The following is a 21,193-nucleotide window of genomic DNA, read 5'->3' as shown; positions in this document are numbered from 1 at the left end:
TCTCAAAGAGATCTTTTGCCTCATGGACATCAGCCTAAATGGTTTTAAAAATGGATAAACTAAGTAGCATTTCAGGATGCATGAAGATCTTACAGATAAAGGTACTCTTTCAAGAATATTAATTTGATCAATCTAGTTGTCAAATTTCATATTCCCTGTAGAAGCTACATTCAGTTAACATTTTTCAATTGTCCTTAAAGTAAAACCCATGTATAACGCAATACAATAGTTCAGTCCAGCTAGATGTCAGGACCAAGAATAATTGAAAGAAGATTGGTTTTCTTCAGATAAGGTTGCAGGAATACTTCTGACTAATTCTGCAATTTAAATGTGACCCTTTAAAAGTCATGGATGAGAAGTGTCATTGACTACAGAATGTCATTATTATCTTAAATAACTTTCCAAGAAAGAACATAAGACTTAAAGAATGTACTTTGTTAAAAACTTAGATTGAATGCTTTGTAAAACAAAATTATGTTAAAATTATATTAAACATTGCAGAATTTGTTAAAACAAAATTGTACATAAACTATCCTGAATTCACCTTGATTATTATTAGGTATATGAATATTGCCCCGTGGCAGACATTTGTGAAAGATTTCTTGTACATAGTTTTGACGCTTAAACTCTTAAATTTTGTTCGTTAGCACAGGCATTAGAAAAAATGATGATCCCAACCGGTCCAGCATCCAATTCTGTATTGTCTGAATCTTCAGCTGTTCCATCTCTGCATGAAACCCAGACGTCTGGTAATTCTTATTCTATGCTATTATTTAACCTTATTTCAGCACCCAGACCCCTCTTTGAGGGACATGAGTGGTTTAGAAATATGAAATATACTGTATGTAAATAAATAATAAAGAGTAATGATTAGTTAAGGGGAAAAAAAACCCAGAAATGGGCCATGAGTAGCTATCCAGATTTGTATTTCAATTGACCACATTCAGGGGTGGGCTGCTGGGGGTTTGCAGGGATTCAGAAGAGCCTCTAGCTAAGATTCTGCACAATTCGGAGAACCCCCAAATCCCACTCCTAGCTGGCCCTGCCTACCCTGCCCCTCCTAGGAGTGCCCATGCAGTCTGTTTTGGATGCAGGTAAGTGCAGGGCATGGGTGGAGGCTCAGGGAGGGTGAAAAATGGGCCTCCCGGAAGTTCAGGAAGGCCAGAAACAGGCTCGTTTCCGGCTTCCAGAGAGCTGGAGTCCAAGGAGGCCGTTTTCGCCCTCCCGGAGGCTCGACAAAAGCCTCCGGAGCCTGGGGAGGGCAACCCTCCCCCCAGCTGTGGTGCAGGAGGCTGACTAGGCCACGCCCACCCAGCAACCAGGCAGAGAACCTGTTGCTAAAATTTTTGAAGGCCACCCATGATCGCACTGCCTAGTAATAACGGGGTAAGGATTAATTGGAGTTACAATTCAACATGTAGAGGCTACAAATTATCCATAATAATTAGAGAAGTCACTCAAAGTAAACTCCATTTACTGTATTGCCCAAGCATTCCTAGATATTTATTTTTACACAATATATTTGCAGACTGTATTGTTTGTTAGATGAATAAATTCTTCAAAAAGTATTTCTTTTAGGGTGATTTTTTTTGTTCAGCATACAACTTGTGATACTTGTTAATGGAGAATGGAACTTCTCCTAAGGAATTATTCAGTACCTTTAAAATAATACTTCCATACCTGAGAAAGAAAAATGAAAAAGCAGCTTTTATATAAGTTAGTGTTAGTGTTGAGAAATAAACTCTTCTGGCTGCTTTGAAATTCTGTCTGCATATCCATCTCCATCTTGAAATTATATGTAAAGTTGCTTGACATTATTAGTTGCAGAAATCCAGTGTTTGGGGCACCTTGGTAGTCATCACATTTTGTTTTATCTGCTTATTAGATTTCAGTACCCTCATGTGGATTCTAAATGAATTTTTGTATGGGGAAGAGTGGAAGTGACTTTGGTATTAGCTAAACAAGCATCTCGGATTTGTTTCTTCTACAGGATTGCTCCCTAAAGACCACAGAAGAGTTTGGTTTGCAGATGGAATTTTACCTAATGGAGAAGTTGCAGACACAACAAAATTGTCATCTGGAGCCAAGCGATTCCCACAGGAACCTGTAAGCCCTGCTTTATCTGAAATTATCATTTTAGGTTCTGAATACAATTAGCTAGTTGATAAATGTGTCATGCAAAAATCTGTTTTGTCTTTTTAATACAGAAAATATACTGCGCAAAGAGCAGTTCTGACTAGGAGCGCCTTTGCATAGCTTAGGGCAGTGTATCAATCGTGCAGTTCCTAGACTGGCGGGCCTTGCTTAAAGTCTCTCATTCCTATGTGACTTCCAGATTGAAGCACTGCAATGCATTTTACATGGGACTGCCCTTGAAGAGTATTCAGAAGTTTCAGCTGGTGCAAAATGCAGCAGTGCATGCAATTATTGGTGTCAGTTATTTTCTATATGTGATCACTACTCCATGAGCTTCATTCACTTCCATTATGCTTTCAGATACAATTCAGGATGCTGGTTGTCACCTTTAAATCCCTTCATGGCTTAGCACTGTGTTATTTACAGGATTGTCTTTCCCCAATTATTCCTACACATTCTCTGGATCTGGCAAGAAGGGCATGTTCTGGCTATCATCAGCTAGGTAATATTGGCTGGCAAGGCCCAGAAGGAGAACCTTTTCTGATATGGAACATCATGACCTCTGAGATTAGATCAGTGTTCTCTCTGTTAGCTTTCTTAGGGCCTTGAAAATTGGGCTTTATGCTTGATTCTATGACACTGCTTGGGCTACATGTATACATAACATAACGGTTTAGATTGTGCCCAACTTCCACGTATTGTTATTTTTGTTTCAAATTATGTATTTTTTGTTTTTTTTACAGACTGCCCAGAATCAGGTACAAGTGAGATGGGCAATTATATAAATCAAATAAATAAATAAATAAAGTAATAGTTTCTGTTTCACTGCATTTACTTTTTTGGGATATCTCTCAACCCAAAGTTAAAGTATTGCTACGAATTTTGCAATATTGAGCTCAGGTGAATGTCAGATCTAATGGAATTTTTTTTATCATAGGTTGGAAGCCCAACAAATGAAGCTGTCTCTGAAACAGATACCAAGTCAAAAGATGAAATGCATGTAGCTGAACAAACTGGGATTGCAAGGAGTTCCACTTCTGTTCCACAGGAAGACATCTTGCCTACTAATGAGCAGCTTGACTTATCACATAATTCTGACTGTCTTGTACAAACTGAAGTGCTGTGTGACTCTGACTCTGTGACTGCAGCTGTTACTGAATTTCCTTCTGTTTCTGAACAGAAAGCAAAGGAACCTCTTCCTGCTGCAACTGATCAAGCAAGTGATACCCCTACTAGTATATTAGATTATAGGATGCTTTGTTGTATTGAAAACTGTGTTGGCAAGGAGGTCAGCCTTATTCCTGGTGATGGATTTCCACCTCTTCTGCTTGCAAGAGGAGAAAAAGCTAAAGGTAATGTCTTGCTTTTAAGGTGTTATGAAAAGTAGGATTGCTGCTTACCCTTTCAATTTTTTTTGCACTTTAGTAGTGTGGCATTATAAAAAAAATCATATAAATAACCATTATTATTTATTTTGCTTTTATACTATACTACTTTCTGAGAAAACCCAAAGTGGTGATACTAATAATATACATTTTAATACGAAATACAGAAAGGTTTACATATACTGATTCTTAGGCTAAGGATTTGAGTTTTAGAGATTAGGTTTGAATTAAAATTAATTAGTGTGATTCTGCTATTGTGCAGGAAAAAAATGTATTATTTTTTTTTGTTATAATGAAACAAAATGACAGATTTGGATGTCAGTATACATTTCTACTAGATTAGGGTATACGAATTGAAATACAAAACTGGCAAAATGAGATGCTGTGGATAGGCCCTTTCTGCATAAGGTTGTGCTTTTTTTGATGGGACTAATCCAGAGCTATCTGTAACATGCACAATGGTTGGTGTTGAGGATTCAAAAGTTGAGGATTTCTTAGCTGTCCATTCATTGTTATGTTATTGCAGTATACCTGGAGCTATCTTAAAGATTGTCTAGAACCTGCAATAATTCGAAATGTAATTGCTAATTTAAGTGGAGCAGCTAAGCAGCTAAATGAGAAATGTAATGCTTAATTGAACACTATTGCGTTAATTGCTAAGGAGCGATTGAACTGGATTCAAGATTAATATCTTTCCAATACAAATAAATTTATGCATTGAGATTGTCAAAGGAAACCTTATTCATGGTCCCAACTCTCAGTGTGGCCTAATAGAATCTTACGAATTGGGCCATCACACTTACTGTTGTTGTTGCATATAGAAGTTGTTGCATATATATTTAATTTTAGTTATAATAACTACGTTCACTTGTCATAAAAATTGTAAACTTCAAGAGACAATGATATGTTTTATATATATTGCCCACACTGAAATAGCTATTTACAGCGCTATGTTTTATAAGGTTCAGAACAGAGGAAATATTAAAAAAATAGTTTGATCTAGCTTTAGTTCATTCACGCTTTATTAATTTGTATTACATCCCAAGCATCAGTTGCCTCAACGTGGTTTGTTTCATTTTTTCCAAAATTCAGAATTGCAATTATTTGTCTTTTTACTGTTTCATATTTTCTTCAGAATCCTTAGTAGAAGAACATCCTTCTAATGAGCAAGTTACCTTATTGCTTGAAGAATCTAATCCATTGACATTCATTCTAAATGCAAATTTACTAGTGAACGTCAAGATACTATCTTGTAAGTATTAGCATATCAAACTTATAAAACCGTGTAAAATATTATAATTATAGTTACAAATGTAAACTCTAAACAATGAAGATTGACTGGTCAGTTCTAATTATTTTTTAATTTCCAATTATTATTTCTATCTTATAATTAATTGCCTTAACTGAGATAAAATAGGAGATTAATATTTTGTATTAAATTATTAGTGCAGGATTCCCCCTCCTTGCAAATTTTTTATTAGAGTAAGTAGAAAGATAATGGTACAGAAAAGTAAGTTATATCAAATCTAAATAAAAAATTTAGACGCAGTAATCTAAAGTTTGTTTCATTTCATTATATGTTTAACCTTTATAAAAAAAATTAAATGTATGTAATTTAATAACTTCACCACAATATGATAAAGAATAGCTATTGTCCCTACAATGCACTCCTTCATTGTATTTCTAGATTTGGAAGGTTATTTTCAGTATGTTAGCTAGGGAATGATACCTGAATAGGATTCTTTACATGTAAGTGGAGAAGACTGACTTTGGAACCATTGGATTATAGCTTCTCAATTTCAAATAAGGGCCTAGAGTCAATTTAAGACAAACTTAAGCAATTACTTTTCCTTGTCATTGAAACCAGTAGAGGGTGGGGACCGTTATAATTTCACTTCTGGCAGTGATAATGTGTTCTGGCAGAGCTCTTTCCAATACAAACAGATTTATGCATTGAAACGGTAACCGTTCAGTGCCAGATTATCTTTTTGGATTAGGTTGGAATTGATCTGTGGATCCATTGCAAAATATATAAAAATTGCTATTTTTTGTATAGGTGGTCTTCAACTTATGACCACAATTGAGCCCAAAATTTATGTTGCTAAGTGAAAAATTTGTTAAGTGAGTTTTGTCACATTTTATGACTTTTCTTAGCACATATGTTAAGTGAATCACTGCAATTGTTAAATTAATAACACAGTTGTTAAGTGAATCTGTTTTCCCCATTGACTTTGCGTGTTAAAAGTTTGCATGACTCTGGGACACAAATGTGAGTCAGTTGTCAAGCATCCAAATGTAAATCACGTGACCATGGAGATAACCATAGTCATAAATGTAAAAATTATCATAAGTCACTTTTTTCAGTGCTGTTGTAACTTTGATCGCTCATTAAATGAACTGTGGTTAGTCGAGGACGACCTTTATTTTAACAACATAAAAAGGCTCAATGGTTTTTTTTTTTTTGTCATTTAGATAATTCAGAAAAATGCTGGTTTTTCTCCACCAATGGAATGCATGGCTTGGGGCAAGCTGAAATTATCATAGTGTTACATTGTTTATCAGATGAAAGTGATGTTCCTAAAGAAATATTCAACTTATTTATCAACATATATAAAGATGCCATGAAAGGTATGAAGTTTTGTTAGACTTCTAATGCAGTATATATTAGAATAAGTGTTTGAATATTTGAAATCTGTGTTTAATTTGGTCTGTTTCTTAATGTTATATGCGAAGAGAGAGATTTAATGAATTCATAGCAAATTTATGGGAGCAGGATGCTGACTCAGCACTTTTTAATTATTATTATTTTTTAATGAATTAGAAATTGAACATGATACTAGATTGTTGCTTTCATGAAAGTCAGTTTTCCTATATAATTGTATATTCAGAAATGGCTTTAATCATTTGATCCCTCCTTATTTATAGGAGTTTCCATATTTAAGCATAACCCCCACCTCTTACCCCCATAAACAAATCTAATTGGCTAAGTGTTGGATATTAGAAAGAGAGAAGCTTGAGTAACATTTGTAACTATTTAATGAGTTGATTTGTCTGACATCAATCACCAGTGTATACTAGTATTCTGATGCATGAGGCATTAATCAAATTTATTATTTCATCTTTCAAAATTATTGTTTCTAGAAATGATGTTTATCCATAATTCATCTGCTTTTCTTCTATGTAGATATTGGCCAGGTCAGGGGGAACCTCAGTAAATTCCCAAAATTGGCTGGGCCAAAAATTTATGGCCTGGTTCTCGGAAGCTAGGCATAATCCCACCCCTTCTACCCATAGATAATTTGTACACATTCATTGTAGTTCCTGTGATATTATTTAACACTATTTTGGATAGTCTTCCAAATGTCAGTTGAGTTAGGAAAATATTAAACTATATTGAGGAAAAGAGGGCAGCTCTTCTGCACCCAAAACAACATAATGATATTGAGAATATTGAGAACTGTAGATATCAAGAGAAAATCCAAACCAAAGTCAGCCACTAAAATGGAAACTCTCAAGTTCCAGCAATAATATATATTTTAAAATATACCAATATTAAAAATATATAACCTTACAAAATGATCACATCTGGCAAAACATACTGGTTTCAACATAAAGATATTTATACTTGTAGAAACATCTTCATTATAAAATAATTATGCCAGTAGTCTAGTAATTAACAGCTTTTACATCTGAACTTAACTATGCAGCAAGAAACTTCTACTCCATTTAAATATGATAATTTAAAAAAATCACACAAAATAGTTAAGAATAATTCACTAGATTTATCAGTAATTGAAAGAATATTAAACTTATCTGTAAAACAGAGATAATTCCTTAATCACACATGCTAGGTCTAGGGAAGGCAAACACACAGACAGACAAACAAATAAATAGTGCTGTCTGCTTCCAAGGAAGTAATAATATATCTTTTTCTAAAGAAATTTCCCTGACCAAAGGTATTTGACTGGTATTCAATCTTCTTTTCAATCTTCCCTCAGCTACAGAAAATCTTAAAGGAAACAGATTATTTGGATCTTTCCAGTCATGGTTAGGCCCAGTTATGGACAAAAATGGCATTGATCCCTCTGCTAGATTGCCTTTGTGGGACTTAGATGAAATAAGTATGTTCTTTTAGACCTCTGGGCTCAGTGCTGGTATTTGTCTGGGCTACTAAGGGGCTACCACAAAGAAGGGCTCAACCAAGTCAAAAGCACCTGAAGGCAGGACAAGAAGCAATGGATGGAAACTAATCAAGGACACATCTAACCTAAAACCGATGAGAGATTTTCAGAACAGTCAGAACAATTCATCAGTGCAATGACTTGCTTGCAGAAGTTGTGGGTGCTCCAACACTGGAGATTTTTAAGAAGAGATTGGACAACCATTTATCCGAAATGACATAGGGTTTCCTACTTGAGCAGAGGGTTGAAATAGAAGGCCTCCAAGGGCCTTTTCAACTCTGTTATTTTGCTACTTGCAACTGATGGCAGTTTGGCTGCCATGCTGTGGTTCTATTCTACCTAAAGCACAATCAATGATCATGGGAGGAAGCACTTGAATCCATGAATATTCTAATGTAGTTCCCACATGGCTGAGGACCTTCTTTCATGTTATCCAATACCAAATGACAGTAACTGGCATCCTGATCACCACTTGCTTAAACTATCACCAGACATTCTAGTGGGATTATCCTGAAACTGCAACTAATATAAAATGTGATGGTAAAATTGTGGGTCTGGCAGTCTCATTAGTGAAGAATAACACTGAACTTAAATAACTGCTCTTTGAGGCTTGGATTTAAGGGGAATGGATAAAAAAAAAAATCTTCCTCATGATGTAATGTCACTCTTGTCTTGCTATGTACAGGTAGTCCTTGACTTATGATCACAATTGAGTCCAAAGTTTCTGTTCTAAATTTTTTTGCCGAGACAGATGTTAAGTGAGTTTTGCCCTATTTCATGACATTTCTTGCCCCAGTTAAGTAAATCACTGAAGTTTTTAAGTTAGTAACATGGTTGTTAAGTGAATCTGGCTTTGCTTGTCAGAAGGTCGCAAAATAGGATCACATGGCCCCGGGATTCTGCAATTGTCATAAATATGAGTCAGTTACCAAGCACCCAGACTTTGATCACATGATCATGAGGATGTTGCAATACTTGTAAGTGTGAAAAATTGTCATACTTTTTTCGGTATCATAACTTGGAACTGAACTGTGGTAAGTCAAGTGCTACCTGTACTAAAGGTCATATCCGAGGGAAACTGAGATATGTATCTCTTCTCATGAATCAGCTAATAGCATAACAGGAACAGATTCTTCATAGTATCAAATAGATCAACACAAATTTTGGGTAATGAAATGTCTGCAAGAAAACAACCAATCTCAGAGAACACTAAGGACTTCATTAAAACCTTGAGTTACAGATATTCTTCATTAGATTAAAAATGCCCTTCAAAGAGCCATTTCTTTTTTGCATCAGAAATTTGGTTCAGTCCCATCTCTTTGTATCAAGAGTATTTTTGTTACAACTTTGATTTCTTTGTGTTCTTTTGTTTTCAGGAAAATTTATTGGAAATTTGGAAAATATTATATTCACTGAAGACTTTCTTGGAAGTAAAGAGCATGGTGGATTTCTGTTTGTTACACCCACATTTCAGAAGTTAGATGATCTCATGCTACCTTCAGATCCCTTTTTATGTGGCATTCTTATTCATAAACAGGAAGTACCTTGGGCAAAAGTTTTTCCTATTCGCCTGATGTTGAGATTAGGAGCTGAATATGGGGGTAAATTTATTTCTATTTTAAATATTGAATCTGAGGTTTATATTTTCTCTGAGTCTGAAGAATGCTACAGAAAGATTTACCATTTTATTGGTCATTTTGGCAGTGCAGTTTACGGTGGTACATGCTATTTATATAGATCCATAGTTTAAATTCTATGTTACTCAGGCTTTCCCGTTTCCAAAGAACATTAAAAGGCTTGGGCATTATAGTGTCACTTTCTGCCATTATTCTCACTATATTATTAAAAAAGAATATTTCCATTAAGCATTTTTTTCAAATGACTTTATTTGCTATAGGGCATTTAAGGCTGGTGTTTAAAATATTATACTTTTCATTCATGCCAATTTAGTTCATTTTAAATGCAAATACTGAGTTATGTTTAAACTTTCAAAGAGAATCAGTAAACTCTGCATTTCTTCTTCTTTATTTCTTAGTATATCCAACTCCATTGACAAGTATCAGACATAGAAAGCCACTATTTGGAAAAATAGGCCATACAGTCATGGATTTACTTGTTGTAAGTATATGCTATTGCTTATATTTCATTAGTATCTTCTTGTTATACCGAAAGAACAGTGTAAGAAAGTAGATGAAGTTTGCTTATTACAAACATTCTAATACTGCTTAAATATCAGTGAGATAACAATTATAGAAACTATCAGTAAATGCATGAAAGGGGGAAAATGCATGTATTAAATGGAGTTAACAAAGATGATACTCTTAGAACTGTAGTTCATTGCTATGAAACTACTCAGTTTATTATTAGTTAATTTTATTTTACAGATTATTCATTACCACAGTTCATAATATAAAAATCAATACTATTTTTATATTACAAACTGATATAATGAATTACATGGTTCAAAATTAAAGAACTAGATTAATCTATTTTTATTGCATTGCAGGACCTTAGAAACTATCAATATACATTACATCGAATAGATAATTTATTTATTCATATGGAAATGGGTAGAAGTTACATTAAAATACCTCTGAGGAAATATAATGAGGTAAGTATAATTTCTATAAAGGACTTTGTATTAGATGTAAGAATCAGTTGTTTTCATGGATATATAGAATTTGAAGTGAGTTGTTATTTTGCAGTGAAACGTTAAATTGCTAAATGGCATAACCCCAGTTGCAATACTTATGAACATTTATTAAAGATTCCAGGATTTGAACAAGTTTGTGCTTTAGTGGAGACATACCAGAGTTTTCTGTAAAAGCTTTGTTTTCTTTTTAGCATTTCCTGTTTTTTTTCTGAATAGGCAGAATATAGGCTCATATTCTCACTAGGTGATTTTTTTTTCACAGTGTTTGGATGGATGAGAGCAATGAATTGTCCTGACTCCTTGGAGAATGGATAAGATAAAATGCAGTAAATTATTAACCAAATAACTATTCTGCTTTCAATAATATTGAAAACTTTGTATTTGATAATATACATTTTATTTAAGTAAAAAAAGTAATGAGAGCTTCATAGCACTGGAGAAAAATCTAGCATGCATTGTTTTTGTTCTATTATCAATATTTTCCCAAATATTAGGAAAGCAAATAATGCAAGTCTGGAGAAAAGGAATTTGCAGTGTAGGTGGTAATTAATATTGTACAAGAGAGAAGTAGCAGCATTAGTTTTTTTAGAGGAATTCTGGTGTGCTAAAAAAGGGCCACTGGATGAGAGTGAGGAAAAGGCTATTTGATTGAAATTGTTACATGTAAATGAATAATATCAATATTTTGAGTTTAGTCTTGTTCATGTTCAATCAGGAAAAGTACCAATGGGACTTATTCCCAATAAATATTCATGACATTGCAACTAGTATAGTATAGCATAATATAGCATAGCATAGCAATGTTATGATATAATATAATAAAATATAGGAAAGTAATATAATATAGTATATACAGGGGTGGGATTCTACCTGGTCAGATTGGTTCTATAGAACCGTTGTTATGATTCTGCCCAGTTTGGAGAACTGGCAAATCATACCACTGGCTGGCCCCTCCCCGTCACTCCTCGCCCATTCACTCCTTACCTGGCATGCGCGCCATCAAACTTGCCTGCGTTTGGTAAGTTGCTATTTTTCCTCCCCCCCCGACCATCAGCTGTTCTGCTGTGCTGGGAGATTTAGATAAGTTAGAAAGCAGGAAATTGTTGGATTTCTTGCTTTCTAGCTAATCTAAAAGCAGAGCTGAACCTTCTTTAGGACTGCTACCTGAGTCTGTTTTTCAGTGCAGACTCAGATAGCAGATTTCAGAATGGTAGATCTCTGAGTGAATCTGTGATTCTGTGAGCAACTCAATCTGTCTGCCTGCTTTGCCTGATTTTGGGTAAAAGTTGTTCTTTTTTTAATAGAAAATTCAATATTTACCTAAATATTTACAATATTTACATACAAGCCATGGCCACCCAGTCATGTGACCACCTAGCCATGCCCAGTCAACAAGCCATGCCCACCCAGTCACATGACCACCAAGGCACACCCACAAATTTGGCCACATCTACAGAACCGGTTGTTAATAAATTTGAATCCCACCCCTGAGGATGTATAATATATTATAATTAATATAATATAATACAATATAAATTTTGGTCTTCTAGATAATGAAAATAATTAACACTTCTAATGAACATGTCATTAGCATTGGAGCAAGTTTTAATCCTCAAGCTGATTCCCACTTAGTTTGTGTACAAAATGAGGATGGAGTATATCAAACACAAGCGAACAGTGCTACTGGACATCCTAGGAAGAGTAAGTATCATACTGTACAATATTGAGCTCCTATTTTCTAATTTCTGATATGACTTATTTAAAAAAATATTGAAGAAAAGAAATATCTATACCTAATATATTATAAAAGGTATTATCTTATTCCAAACAAAATATACATGTAGGTTATCATGGAAAAAAATTTCTTGGTCTTAAATTATATTTATTAGCTTTGAAACTTCAGCACAAAAGCCTTACTTAATGTTGATGGCATTAAGATGTTGTATAATGAGTAATTTGGGGTCAAAATTTCTTTTCTGGATTTGCAAAAGATTAAAAGAGTAGCTGCTAAATATTACGGTTTGTAGACTGTTTTCTATGCAACTCATTTCCTCTCTGTTTGGCCATGTTCAGAAAAGTTAACTTAGTGGCATTTGTTACTCTAAATTACATAGGCATAATCTGAAGAGAAATGGTCAAAGTGGGATGTTCTTGCTAGAATTAAAGGAGCTGAAAGAGTTTCATATGTAGCTTTCTATGTGCAATGTTATGCTTATAATATTTGATGTTAAAATGAACAATTAAATGTATGCTGTTTTTTCAGTTACAGGTGCAAGTTTTGTAGTGTTCAATGGAGCTCTAAAAACATCTTCTGGATTCCTTGCTAAATCCAGTATTGTTGAAGGTATGAATTATAGCAATAGCACTTAGACTTATATACTGCTTTATAGTGCTTTACAGCCCTCTCTAAGCAGTTTTACAGAGTCAGCATATTGCCCCCAACAATCTGGGTCCTCATTTTACCCAACTCAGAAGAATGGAAGGCTCAGTCAACCGTGAGCCTGGGGGATTTGAACTGCCAAATTTCAGGCAGCCGATAGTCAGCAGAAGTGGCCTGCAGTATAGCACTCTAACCACTGCACCACTGAGGCTTATCATGCTTACCAGAATCAAAAGATTAGTTCAAATGCAATAAATTACATTATTTAATATAATGAAGCAAAATTGAACTTTTTACATGTGTAAAGTGGCAGTGCTGGATGAAATGTAACAAAACACTGACAGCATGTCAGAAAATACATTGTGTTTGTGTGTCTGTCTGTATGAGAGAGACATAAGAAGAGGCCTCCCCGTAAGGTGATCATATAATTTGATGATAATGTTATCTGTTCAGTTGGGTCTGACATTAAACTATATAAACCTATTATTTCATGATTTAAATGCTATTAACTATGGATTGAAAGCTTCAAACAATGACATAAACATATTCTTTTTTTTATTTGAGTTTTCACAAAAAATACAAATAATTATGGAAATTAATAATAATTAATAATTAATTAATTATGGGAAGCTTATAATTGTTCCCATGGAAGTATGATATTTAGTTGAAAAGTAATGTTAAAGAAGTTAAGATTTTAATGAATATTAACATTAATGATAGAATTGAATTGGAATGGAATGTGTTGTTTTAATTACTTATATTTATAATTTTTTCTTTTTTTAAGAATATAGTGTGTATTTTAAGAATGTACCAAGCAGAATCCAACTGGAAGTCATTTATTATATTGAATGTTGTAACTTTAGGGTATATATTGAAGCCAAAATAAGAGTTAAATGGATTAACTTAAAAGATATAAAGGCGTCATACTTCAATCGGTAACTACAGGAGAAACTTTGTTTAATGAGAAAAGATAATAGATAATTGAAACAGGACAGACAAAAAATATAAATATAATGATTTGAATTGAGACGAGATAATTAAAATAAAATTGAGAAAATTAAAAGAGGGGAGAAGCTATGCAGAAAACGTAAAACAGTAATAAGATATGGAATAGAACATAAAAATGAGCATGAAATTGAATTTGTGCCTGTACGAAGAAATGTAACCCGGGATTACGCTACTTTAAAAAAAAAAAGACATAACATATTCTTTTGGCAAAAGTTCTGCATTTTATATGTTTTATTGATAATCTTTGCTACTGGCATTAATCAAAATGATGTCAGACTGGATCTTCTGCCTCATTGTGATAGTTTTGTCACCTGGTAAATCTCAATGGAAAGCAGTTTCAGTTGTTAAAAATCCATAACTTGGGTTTTATGTTTACTAAGAGAGTTGTGTTTCTTCATAGATGGAATAATGATACAGATAACTCCAGAAACTATGGAGGGCTTGCGTCAAGCTCTGAGTGAAAAAAAAGACTTTCGAATTACATGTGGGAAAGTGGATTCAGGAGATTTCAGAGAATATGTAGACATTTGTTGGATAGAAAACGATGAGAAAACAAACATGAGGTATTTATTGTGTATTCTACTAAGCAAAAGTATCTTATGTGTTAAGATTTTTCTGCAAAATGCCAATGTTCTTTGTAAAATGGCTAATACTTGGAAACTGACCGAAACACTATAAATAGTGCAAAAGTGTGGTTAAGCAAAACATCATATGACCGTGCTGGACTTACAATATCAGTTCTGTTGCAGTTGTTAAGCAAATCACCCACAATCATTTAATGAGAACATTACGTGATCATAATTTCCAGCTTCTCCATTGATTTTCCTTTTCAGAACCCAGCTGGGCAGCACACAACTAGCAATTACATAACTGTGTAATGGTGATTATTGTAAATATGTAGCAATTGCGTAGCACAAAAATAACAATTACAGGTAGTCCTCGATTTATGACCACAATTGAGCCCAAAATTTCTTCTTGTTAAGTGAAACATTTGTTAAATGAGTTTTGCCCCATTTTACGACCTTTCTTGCCAAAGGTATTAAGTGAATCACTGCAGTTGATAAGTTTCCTTAATGAATCTGGCTTCCTGTTCACTTTGTCAGAAGGTTCCAAAGGTGATCACATGCAACGGTCATAAATATGAATCAGCTGGAAAGCACCTGAAGTTTGATCACATGATCATGGGGATGCTGCAAAGGTCATCACTGAAAAATGGTCATAAGTCACATTTTTCAGTGCCGTTGTAACTTTGAATGAGGATCAAATGAACTGTTGTAATTTGAAGACATCTATACATGACCACAGGGAAAGAAACAGTTCTAAGTTCAAAGAACAGTCATAAAGTTACTTTCTCAGTCTGCAGTAACTTCAAGCAAGTGCTAAATAGGGCTAACAATTACCCAGGACTACCTGTATATTATCTATCCATGTGGTTTACTTGATAAAATATTGCAATGGTTTACCCACAACTTTTCTTGTCGTGTATGAAATAATATCTTTAGCGATGTTACTAAAGTGGTAATTCATCTTCAGCAGCTTTTAGCTGCTGCCTAAAGGTGCTGGTTTGCTTTTGTTTGGCAGCTGGGATGTCTTGGGTGATATGCTTGGAGTACGTTCTTTTGGAGTTAGCTTCTGATGTTCTGAGCATATCGGAATAACCTGATTAGTCCAAATAATATAATTTAAACCTTGCATCATAGAATTACAAGCCCAATAGATGGGAAATCTATGGAAGGAGTACGAAGTGAAAAAATAGTTCAAGAAGAATGTTTTGAAGTGGATGGAAAACTTGTAAAATGTACAGAAGTAAGTGAACGTTACTTTTAAAGAAAAGCCTATGCAAGTTAGATTATTAAATGTCTTCTGAATGTAAAAGAACACTTTATTAACCATACAGCTGTTTTCATCTGCACTCCCATCTCTCATTTTGTCCATTAAATTAAACAGTTTTCTTTGGGAAGATTCTGTTCAGGCTTTATTATAGTGATCACTCGTCTAAAAAAGATAAAGTTACACCCCTCCACCCCAAAAGCACCAAAATACCCAGACATAAAATCTAAAAAGTTGAAATTTTCAGCCATTGGTATTTTGATGATGACAAGCAAGATCTAATTTTTTCCCATAAATAAATGAGGATAGTCGCTTTTCATTTTTAAAGTTGACATTATTCACTCTGATACAGTGCCAATAGAATAAAAGGCTTCATAATTTGAACACCTCCTATATTTATGTTCCTTACTCCTATTTTTCATATTTGTTTCTTCATATGATTCTGCCACCCTCATTCTTGTAATGATTATTGTATTATAAACATTTTTGTCCATTGATTTATTGAAAAAGACAGTATTTCTGTATTCTAAATATGAGTGCTTTAATGGTAAGTAAAAGGGTATAACGATACTAAACAAAAATGGAAATTGACAACTCTGCAGTATATACCTTCTTTAAAGTCCAGGTACTGAACTCTTAGTACCTCTTTATTTTCCCTTCCCTTAACAATTGTAGCTGTATTTCTAATATTAGAAACATGTCTAGAAACTATACTAATAGCAGTCTAAGTCTGATGATCAGGGATGGGAGAGGTGGTATAGGAGTTGGGAATGCTGCAAAATGCAGTAGCATAAAAGAGCAAGTGAGGAGAGCCTATTAGAAAGTTCATAATTTCCTCTTTTAAATATTAAATCAGTTCGTTATAGAAAATAGTTCTTGTGATGTTGGTCCTTTCTTGCCATTGTAACGCTGTTTAAATATTTATCTCTTGTATATTTCTAGTGATTAGAATATATAATGAATTGCTCAAAAAAAGCTGTATCATCTTATTTAGTTTTGAAGGGAAATCTACCCTTCAAAATCTAATCTTAATGTTTTAATTTTAAAATTAATACTTTAGGTATTCTATCTGTCAAATGTTAGCGAGCTACACAATAGTGTTCATCAGCTTGCTAAAGAAATTGCATTGGCTTCTTATATTGCACTTGGAAAGCATCTCAAAACACTGAAAAATAATGGAATGAACAAGATAGGCCTCAGAGTCTCCATGGATGCCGATATGGTAAGCTTTTAAAATGTCGCAGTATCTTTAAATATAACTTAGTCATTTAGAGTTACACCACTGACCCAAAGTCATCCAGCTAGCTTTCATGCCTAAAATGGGATTAGAACTCAATCTCTCATTTCTTTCCTGATGCCTTAAACACTTACTCAACTTACTGTTACTCAAATTAGATCAAAACTAGATGAAACTGACTCTGGTGATAGCATACAAAATGAAGAACTACAGCATGGTCTCAACCGTTTGACTTGCCTAGGCTTCATTGTTGAAGAGGAATTTTCCTGGCCACATATAAAATTTATAATATAGTTTTATAATATAAAATCACATATTAATAATTTTTGGTCTTATTGGGCCCCATTACGAGCTGTGCATGGCTATTTGTGGCCAATGGGCTACGGGTTGGACATGCCTGAACTACAGGTATTGAAAACCTGCAGGTCTTCTTCCTAGCTAACATCTGTAGACATGACAGATAAACCTACCTAACAGAGAAAATGCAAGTCTGTCTCCCTTGTCCAGTACAGGAAAAATTGGGTGATTAGGTAGCATTTATAAATGTGTCAACTTGTCATTTCTCCTCCAAGTGCAAACTCCTTTGTAACAGAATCCATTTTGTAGATAATTTTTTCACATCTGCATCTGTTTAGTAGGTAGCATTGCCAGCAAATAGAATGGGATGCTATGGTATAGTTTAAAAGAGATCAGTTTCCTATTGCTTTTTAATATTCTAAAATGTAATTCTGTGTGTGATAAGATGAATATCACTAGTAATCTATTGCATAAATTGTTCAGGGATCTAATATAGTAATTTTTTCTTTTAGGTAGAATATCAGGCGGGATCTGGAGGCCAGGTTCTTCCACAGCATTACTTAAATGATTTGGATAGCGCTTTGATTCCAGTAATTCATGGCTGGATATCCAATACTACAAGCTTACCACTGGAAATTGAATTAATATTTTTCATTAATGAGTCTCTTTTAATATAACTGGCAAGTATGTTACAATGTAATAAACTGAATTGCTCTATTGACCAATACAAAAACATTATATTATGAATGAAATATTCAAGTGTTTTTATGCCAATGATTTAGCAGTCTTCTAAGAGAGCTTTATTTAATTAAAAGCTGTTTTTCCATCTTTACTTAAACAAAAAATTAATTCAAGCTGTACACTTTTTTATATTCTGAAATGTTGCATTCAATACAGTTAAGGCAAGGAAGGAATAGAGTTAGCATGTGTGATTAAGGAATTATTTTACAGATAAGCTTAATATTCTTTGCAATTACTGGTAAATCTAGTGAACTCTTAACTATTTTGTGTGTTTTTTTTTAATTATCATATTTAAATGGAGTAGAAGTTTCTTGCTCCATAGTTAAGTTCAGATACAAAAGCTGTTAATTACGAGAATATTAGCATAATTATCCTATCTTGAATATGTTTCTACAAGTATAATTATCATTATGACAAAACCAATATGTTTTGTGATCATTTTATAAAGTTATAAATTTTTAATATTGGTATATTTTAAAGTATATTATTAGTGGAACAATAGTTTCCATTTTAATGGCTGACTTTGTTATATATTTATAATGGCTTTAATGAACATAAAATGAATACTTTTTATATTAAATACTTAATAATGTTGTTTTCTTCTGTGCTCAGATATACAATTGTTTCTTGGATTTTCCAAGAAGGAATAAGAAGTCAGATGACCCTTAAAGTAGTCATCCTGTAGCAGTAAACCAGGCACGAAGCCTGTCTGTGCTCCTTTCTCTACTTTTTGAGACCTATTGATATCCCTGTTTATGTTCAGAGAGAACAATGTATTCGTTTGAATATTCATGAACCGTTTGCCATAAAATACTTGAGGCTCTTTATATAAGTCTTATTTTTGTAATGAGTTATTTTCAATAAGTAAGCATTTATGTACCAGAAAAATAATTGAGATTACTGCTCGAGTAACCTAATTCAAGTTTGATAATGTCTGCATAATGTTGCTGTTTGTTGTGTATTGTACGAAATTGTATGTCAGTGTGTCTTTGAATTATTTATACTTATATTCCTATAATGGCAAATATATAATATTCTAATTATAACTAAATGCCTTGACATTAGATGTGTATATGAACTGCAGTTACAAATGCAATTTATTGCTCAGAAATTCGACAATTACAGAATAAAGACACGGAAGTGCAGAAGACTCCAATAAACTAGTCCCATGGGCCATTGTAATGAAAACATTGTACTCCTTTGTATCAAGAATTGTAAATTTGTTGTATACTAAATGTGCATCTGTTTCTCTGTTCTGCTACTGTTGAACATATGAACATATGAACAATGTTAAATGTTTGAAGTATTAATCCATAATGTATAAATATGACTTCTTAAGACACAATTTTATATAACACCAAGCATTACTCTGTTAAAAGGACTTTTGTTCTCTGGAGGATGATCCTTTTATAAATACTAACATTAGGCTTTTATTTTAGAATATAAGTATTACTATATAAACAAAAAGATTACCAAAAACTTTGTAAATTTAGCTCAACAATCCAGAAACAACATTTTAATTTTTCTATTTAGATCACTTAGATACATCTTTTATTTTAATGGTTCAGTTCAGTTAAATTTCATCAGTTCCTTATCTGTTTTTAACAGTTTTTAAAAAGGTATTCATAACAGCTCTTGATAGCACTGATTATAACAACATAGAATAATAGGGTTGGAAGGGCCCTGCTCAAGCAGGAGACCTTATATGATTGTGAATAAATTGTTGTCCAATATCTTCTTGAAAATCTCCAGTGGTAGAGCACCCACATCTTCTGAATAATTGCTGTCATTATCAAGAAATTTATCCTTACTACTCAGTAGGCTCTCTCTTTAACGATCTTCCACCCGTTATTTCTTGTTCTGCCTTCAGATGCTTTGGTAAATAGGTTGACTCCCCCTTCTCCATAACAGCCGCTCGAGTTCTGGAAGACTGCTATAATATCACCCCTATTCTCTTTGGTAGACCAGATAAGGCAGACCCTTATCTTTGTTACTCTTCTCTATATTCTTTCTAGAGTCTCAGCATCTTTTTTGTATCATGGTGGCCAGAACCAGATGCAGTATTGCACAAGTGCAATACTCACAATATATGCAATATCTCACAAGTGCAGTATAAAGCGATACTATCACTTCACATGATCTTGATACTGTCCTTCAGTTGAAGCAGTTTTGGACTGCATTAGTTTTTAGGCAGCTGCAGCTCGCTGCTTGCTTATACCTAATTCACTGGGACTCTCAGATCCCTCTCACAGTACCTACTGTTAAGCCAGACACTGTCTATTCTGTATCGATGCTTTTGTGCTTAAGTGAAGGATCTTACTTTTCTCACCACTGAACTGCACCTTGTTGGATTGGGCCCAATGCTCAAGTCTGCCAAGATTCTTCTGAATCTTGAGTTATCTTCCGCAGTGTTGGCTCTTTCCCCCAGCTTGGTGTTGTCTGCAAATTTAATGAATTTCCCTTCTATCCCCTTGTCCAGATCACCTAAGAAAATGTTAATAAGTACTGAGCCTATGACAGAGCCTTGAGGTAGTCTACCACGTTCTTCCCTCAATGTAGATGTTGTTTCAATCCAATGCTGAATGTGGTTGATCAGCCAAACTGTGAATTCATCTAGTGGGGGCATATTGTCTATCCCACATTGTTCTATCTTACCAAGAATTATGCTGTTATGCTTACCAAGAATTATACTTTGTCAAATGCCTTAATGAAGCCTAAGCCTGATCCATTGATTCAGTATAAATTATGATGTTCTTTTAAATTAATGTTTCAGTTAATTTAATGGCTCCTTCTGTTCACTAAAATTTGGAGTGATATCTTACTTCATATTACTGTAAACCTGCTGAATAACCTATAAAAACAGACTTATGACTGTTGAAAGCATAGATAATAAAACGTAAGATTGCAACAACTTCACATCTAATTTTACATACCTAAAGGAACCTTGGTATTTTCCTTTAAATAAAAGTATTCCTTCACTATGTTGGAATTTACTTCTGAGGCTTATTGTGATATGGCAGGTAGATGGAAAAGAAAGTTAAATGGCCTTACATAGAGGCCCTCTGTTGCCTCTGGCAAGACTTTGACATCTTTTTCCCCCCTTGTTGCCTACAATTCAGCTGCAGTTCATAAGTGGATTGGAACCATCCAAAGATGACTTCAAGGTATGTACAAATTGGTTAGGCATTATCACTCAAAATGACTAGAGCCAGGAATGGAAACAACAAATGTCACAACAGCATAATTTTCTGCTATGTATTGATGGATGGATGGTACATTAACTGAGTGGTGAGAACTCTGTTATTATGTGGTTTATTTGGTTTTGTTACGTGAACTATGATTTAT

The 21,193-nt window shown here is 33.9% G+C and overlaps 2 protein-coding genes across 4 annotated transcripts in view; one reads left to right on the top strand and one right to left on the bottom strand.

Annotated features, from left to right (window-relative positions):
- The window catches only part of ZFYVE16 (zinc finger FYVE-type containing 16), a 29,267-nt gene extending 10,025 nt beyond the window's left edge, over positions 1-19,242 (top strand). Inside the window, exons 5-19 of one of the 3 annotated variants that reach the window (XM_026718424.2) lie at positions 648-749; positions 1,991-2,106; positions 3,074-3,488; positions 4,657-4,773; positions 5,994-6,149; positions 9,079-9,303; positions 9,738-9,820; positions 10,209-10,313; positions 11,906-12,056; positions 12,619-12,699; positions 14,144-14,306; positions 15,444-15,549; positions 16,634-16,795; positions 17,620-17,787; positions 18,461-19,242. In XM_026718424.2, the coding sequence (XP_026574209.2) occupies positions 648-749; positions 1,991-2,106; positions 3,074-3,488; positions 4,657-4,773; positions 5,994-6,149; positions 9,079-9,303; positions 9,738-9,820; positions 10,209-10,313; positions 11,906-12,056; positions 12,619-12,699; positions 14,144-14,306; positions 15,444-15,549; positions 16,634-16,795; positions 17,620-17,784 (2,147 nt within the window). In that variant the 3' untranslated portion in view covers positions 17,785-17,787; positions 18,461-19,242. Of the gene's footprint in view, positions 1-647; positions 750-1,990; positions 2,107-3,073; positions 3,489-4,656; positions 4,774-5,993; positions 6,150-9,078; positions 9,304-9,737; positions 9,821-10,208; positions 10,314-11,905; positions 12,057-12,618; positions 12,700-14,143; positions 14,307-15,443; positions 15,550-16,633; positions 16,796-17,619 lie in introns of all 3 variants that reach the window. The other 2 variants (XM_087927121.1, XM_026718418.2) reach the window with 2 other exon arrangements.
- OCLN (occludin) overlaps positions 1-21,193 on the bottom strand; it is a 389,915-nt gene that overhangs the window by 103,672 nt on the left and 265,050 nt on the right. The window lies entirely within an intron of this gene.

This window comes from Pseudonaja textilis, chromosome 2, assembly GCF_049901715.1.
Source record: "Pseudonaja textilis isolate UNSWEBS1 chromosome 2, rPseTex1.2, whole genome shotgun sequence".
Lineage (NCBI taxonomy): Eukaryota > Metazoa > Chordata > Lepidosauria > Squamata > Elapidae > Pseudonaja > Pseudonaja textilis.
This window is presented reverse-complemented; position numbering and strand designations above follow the sequence as displayed.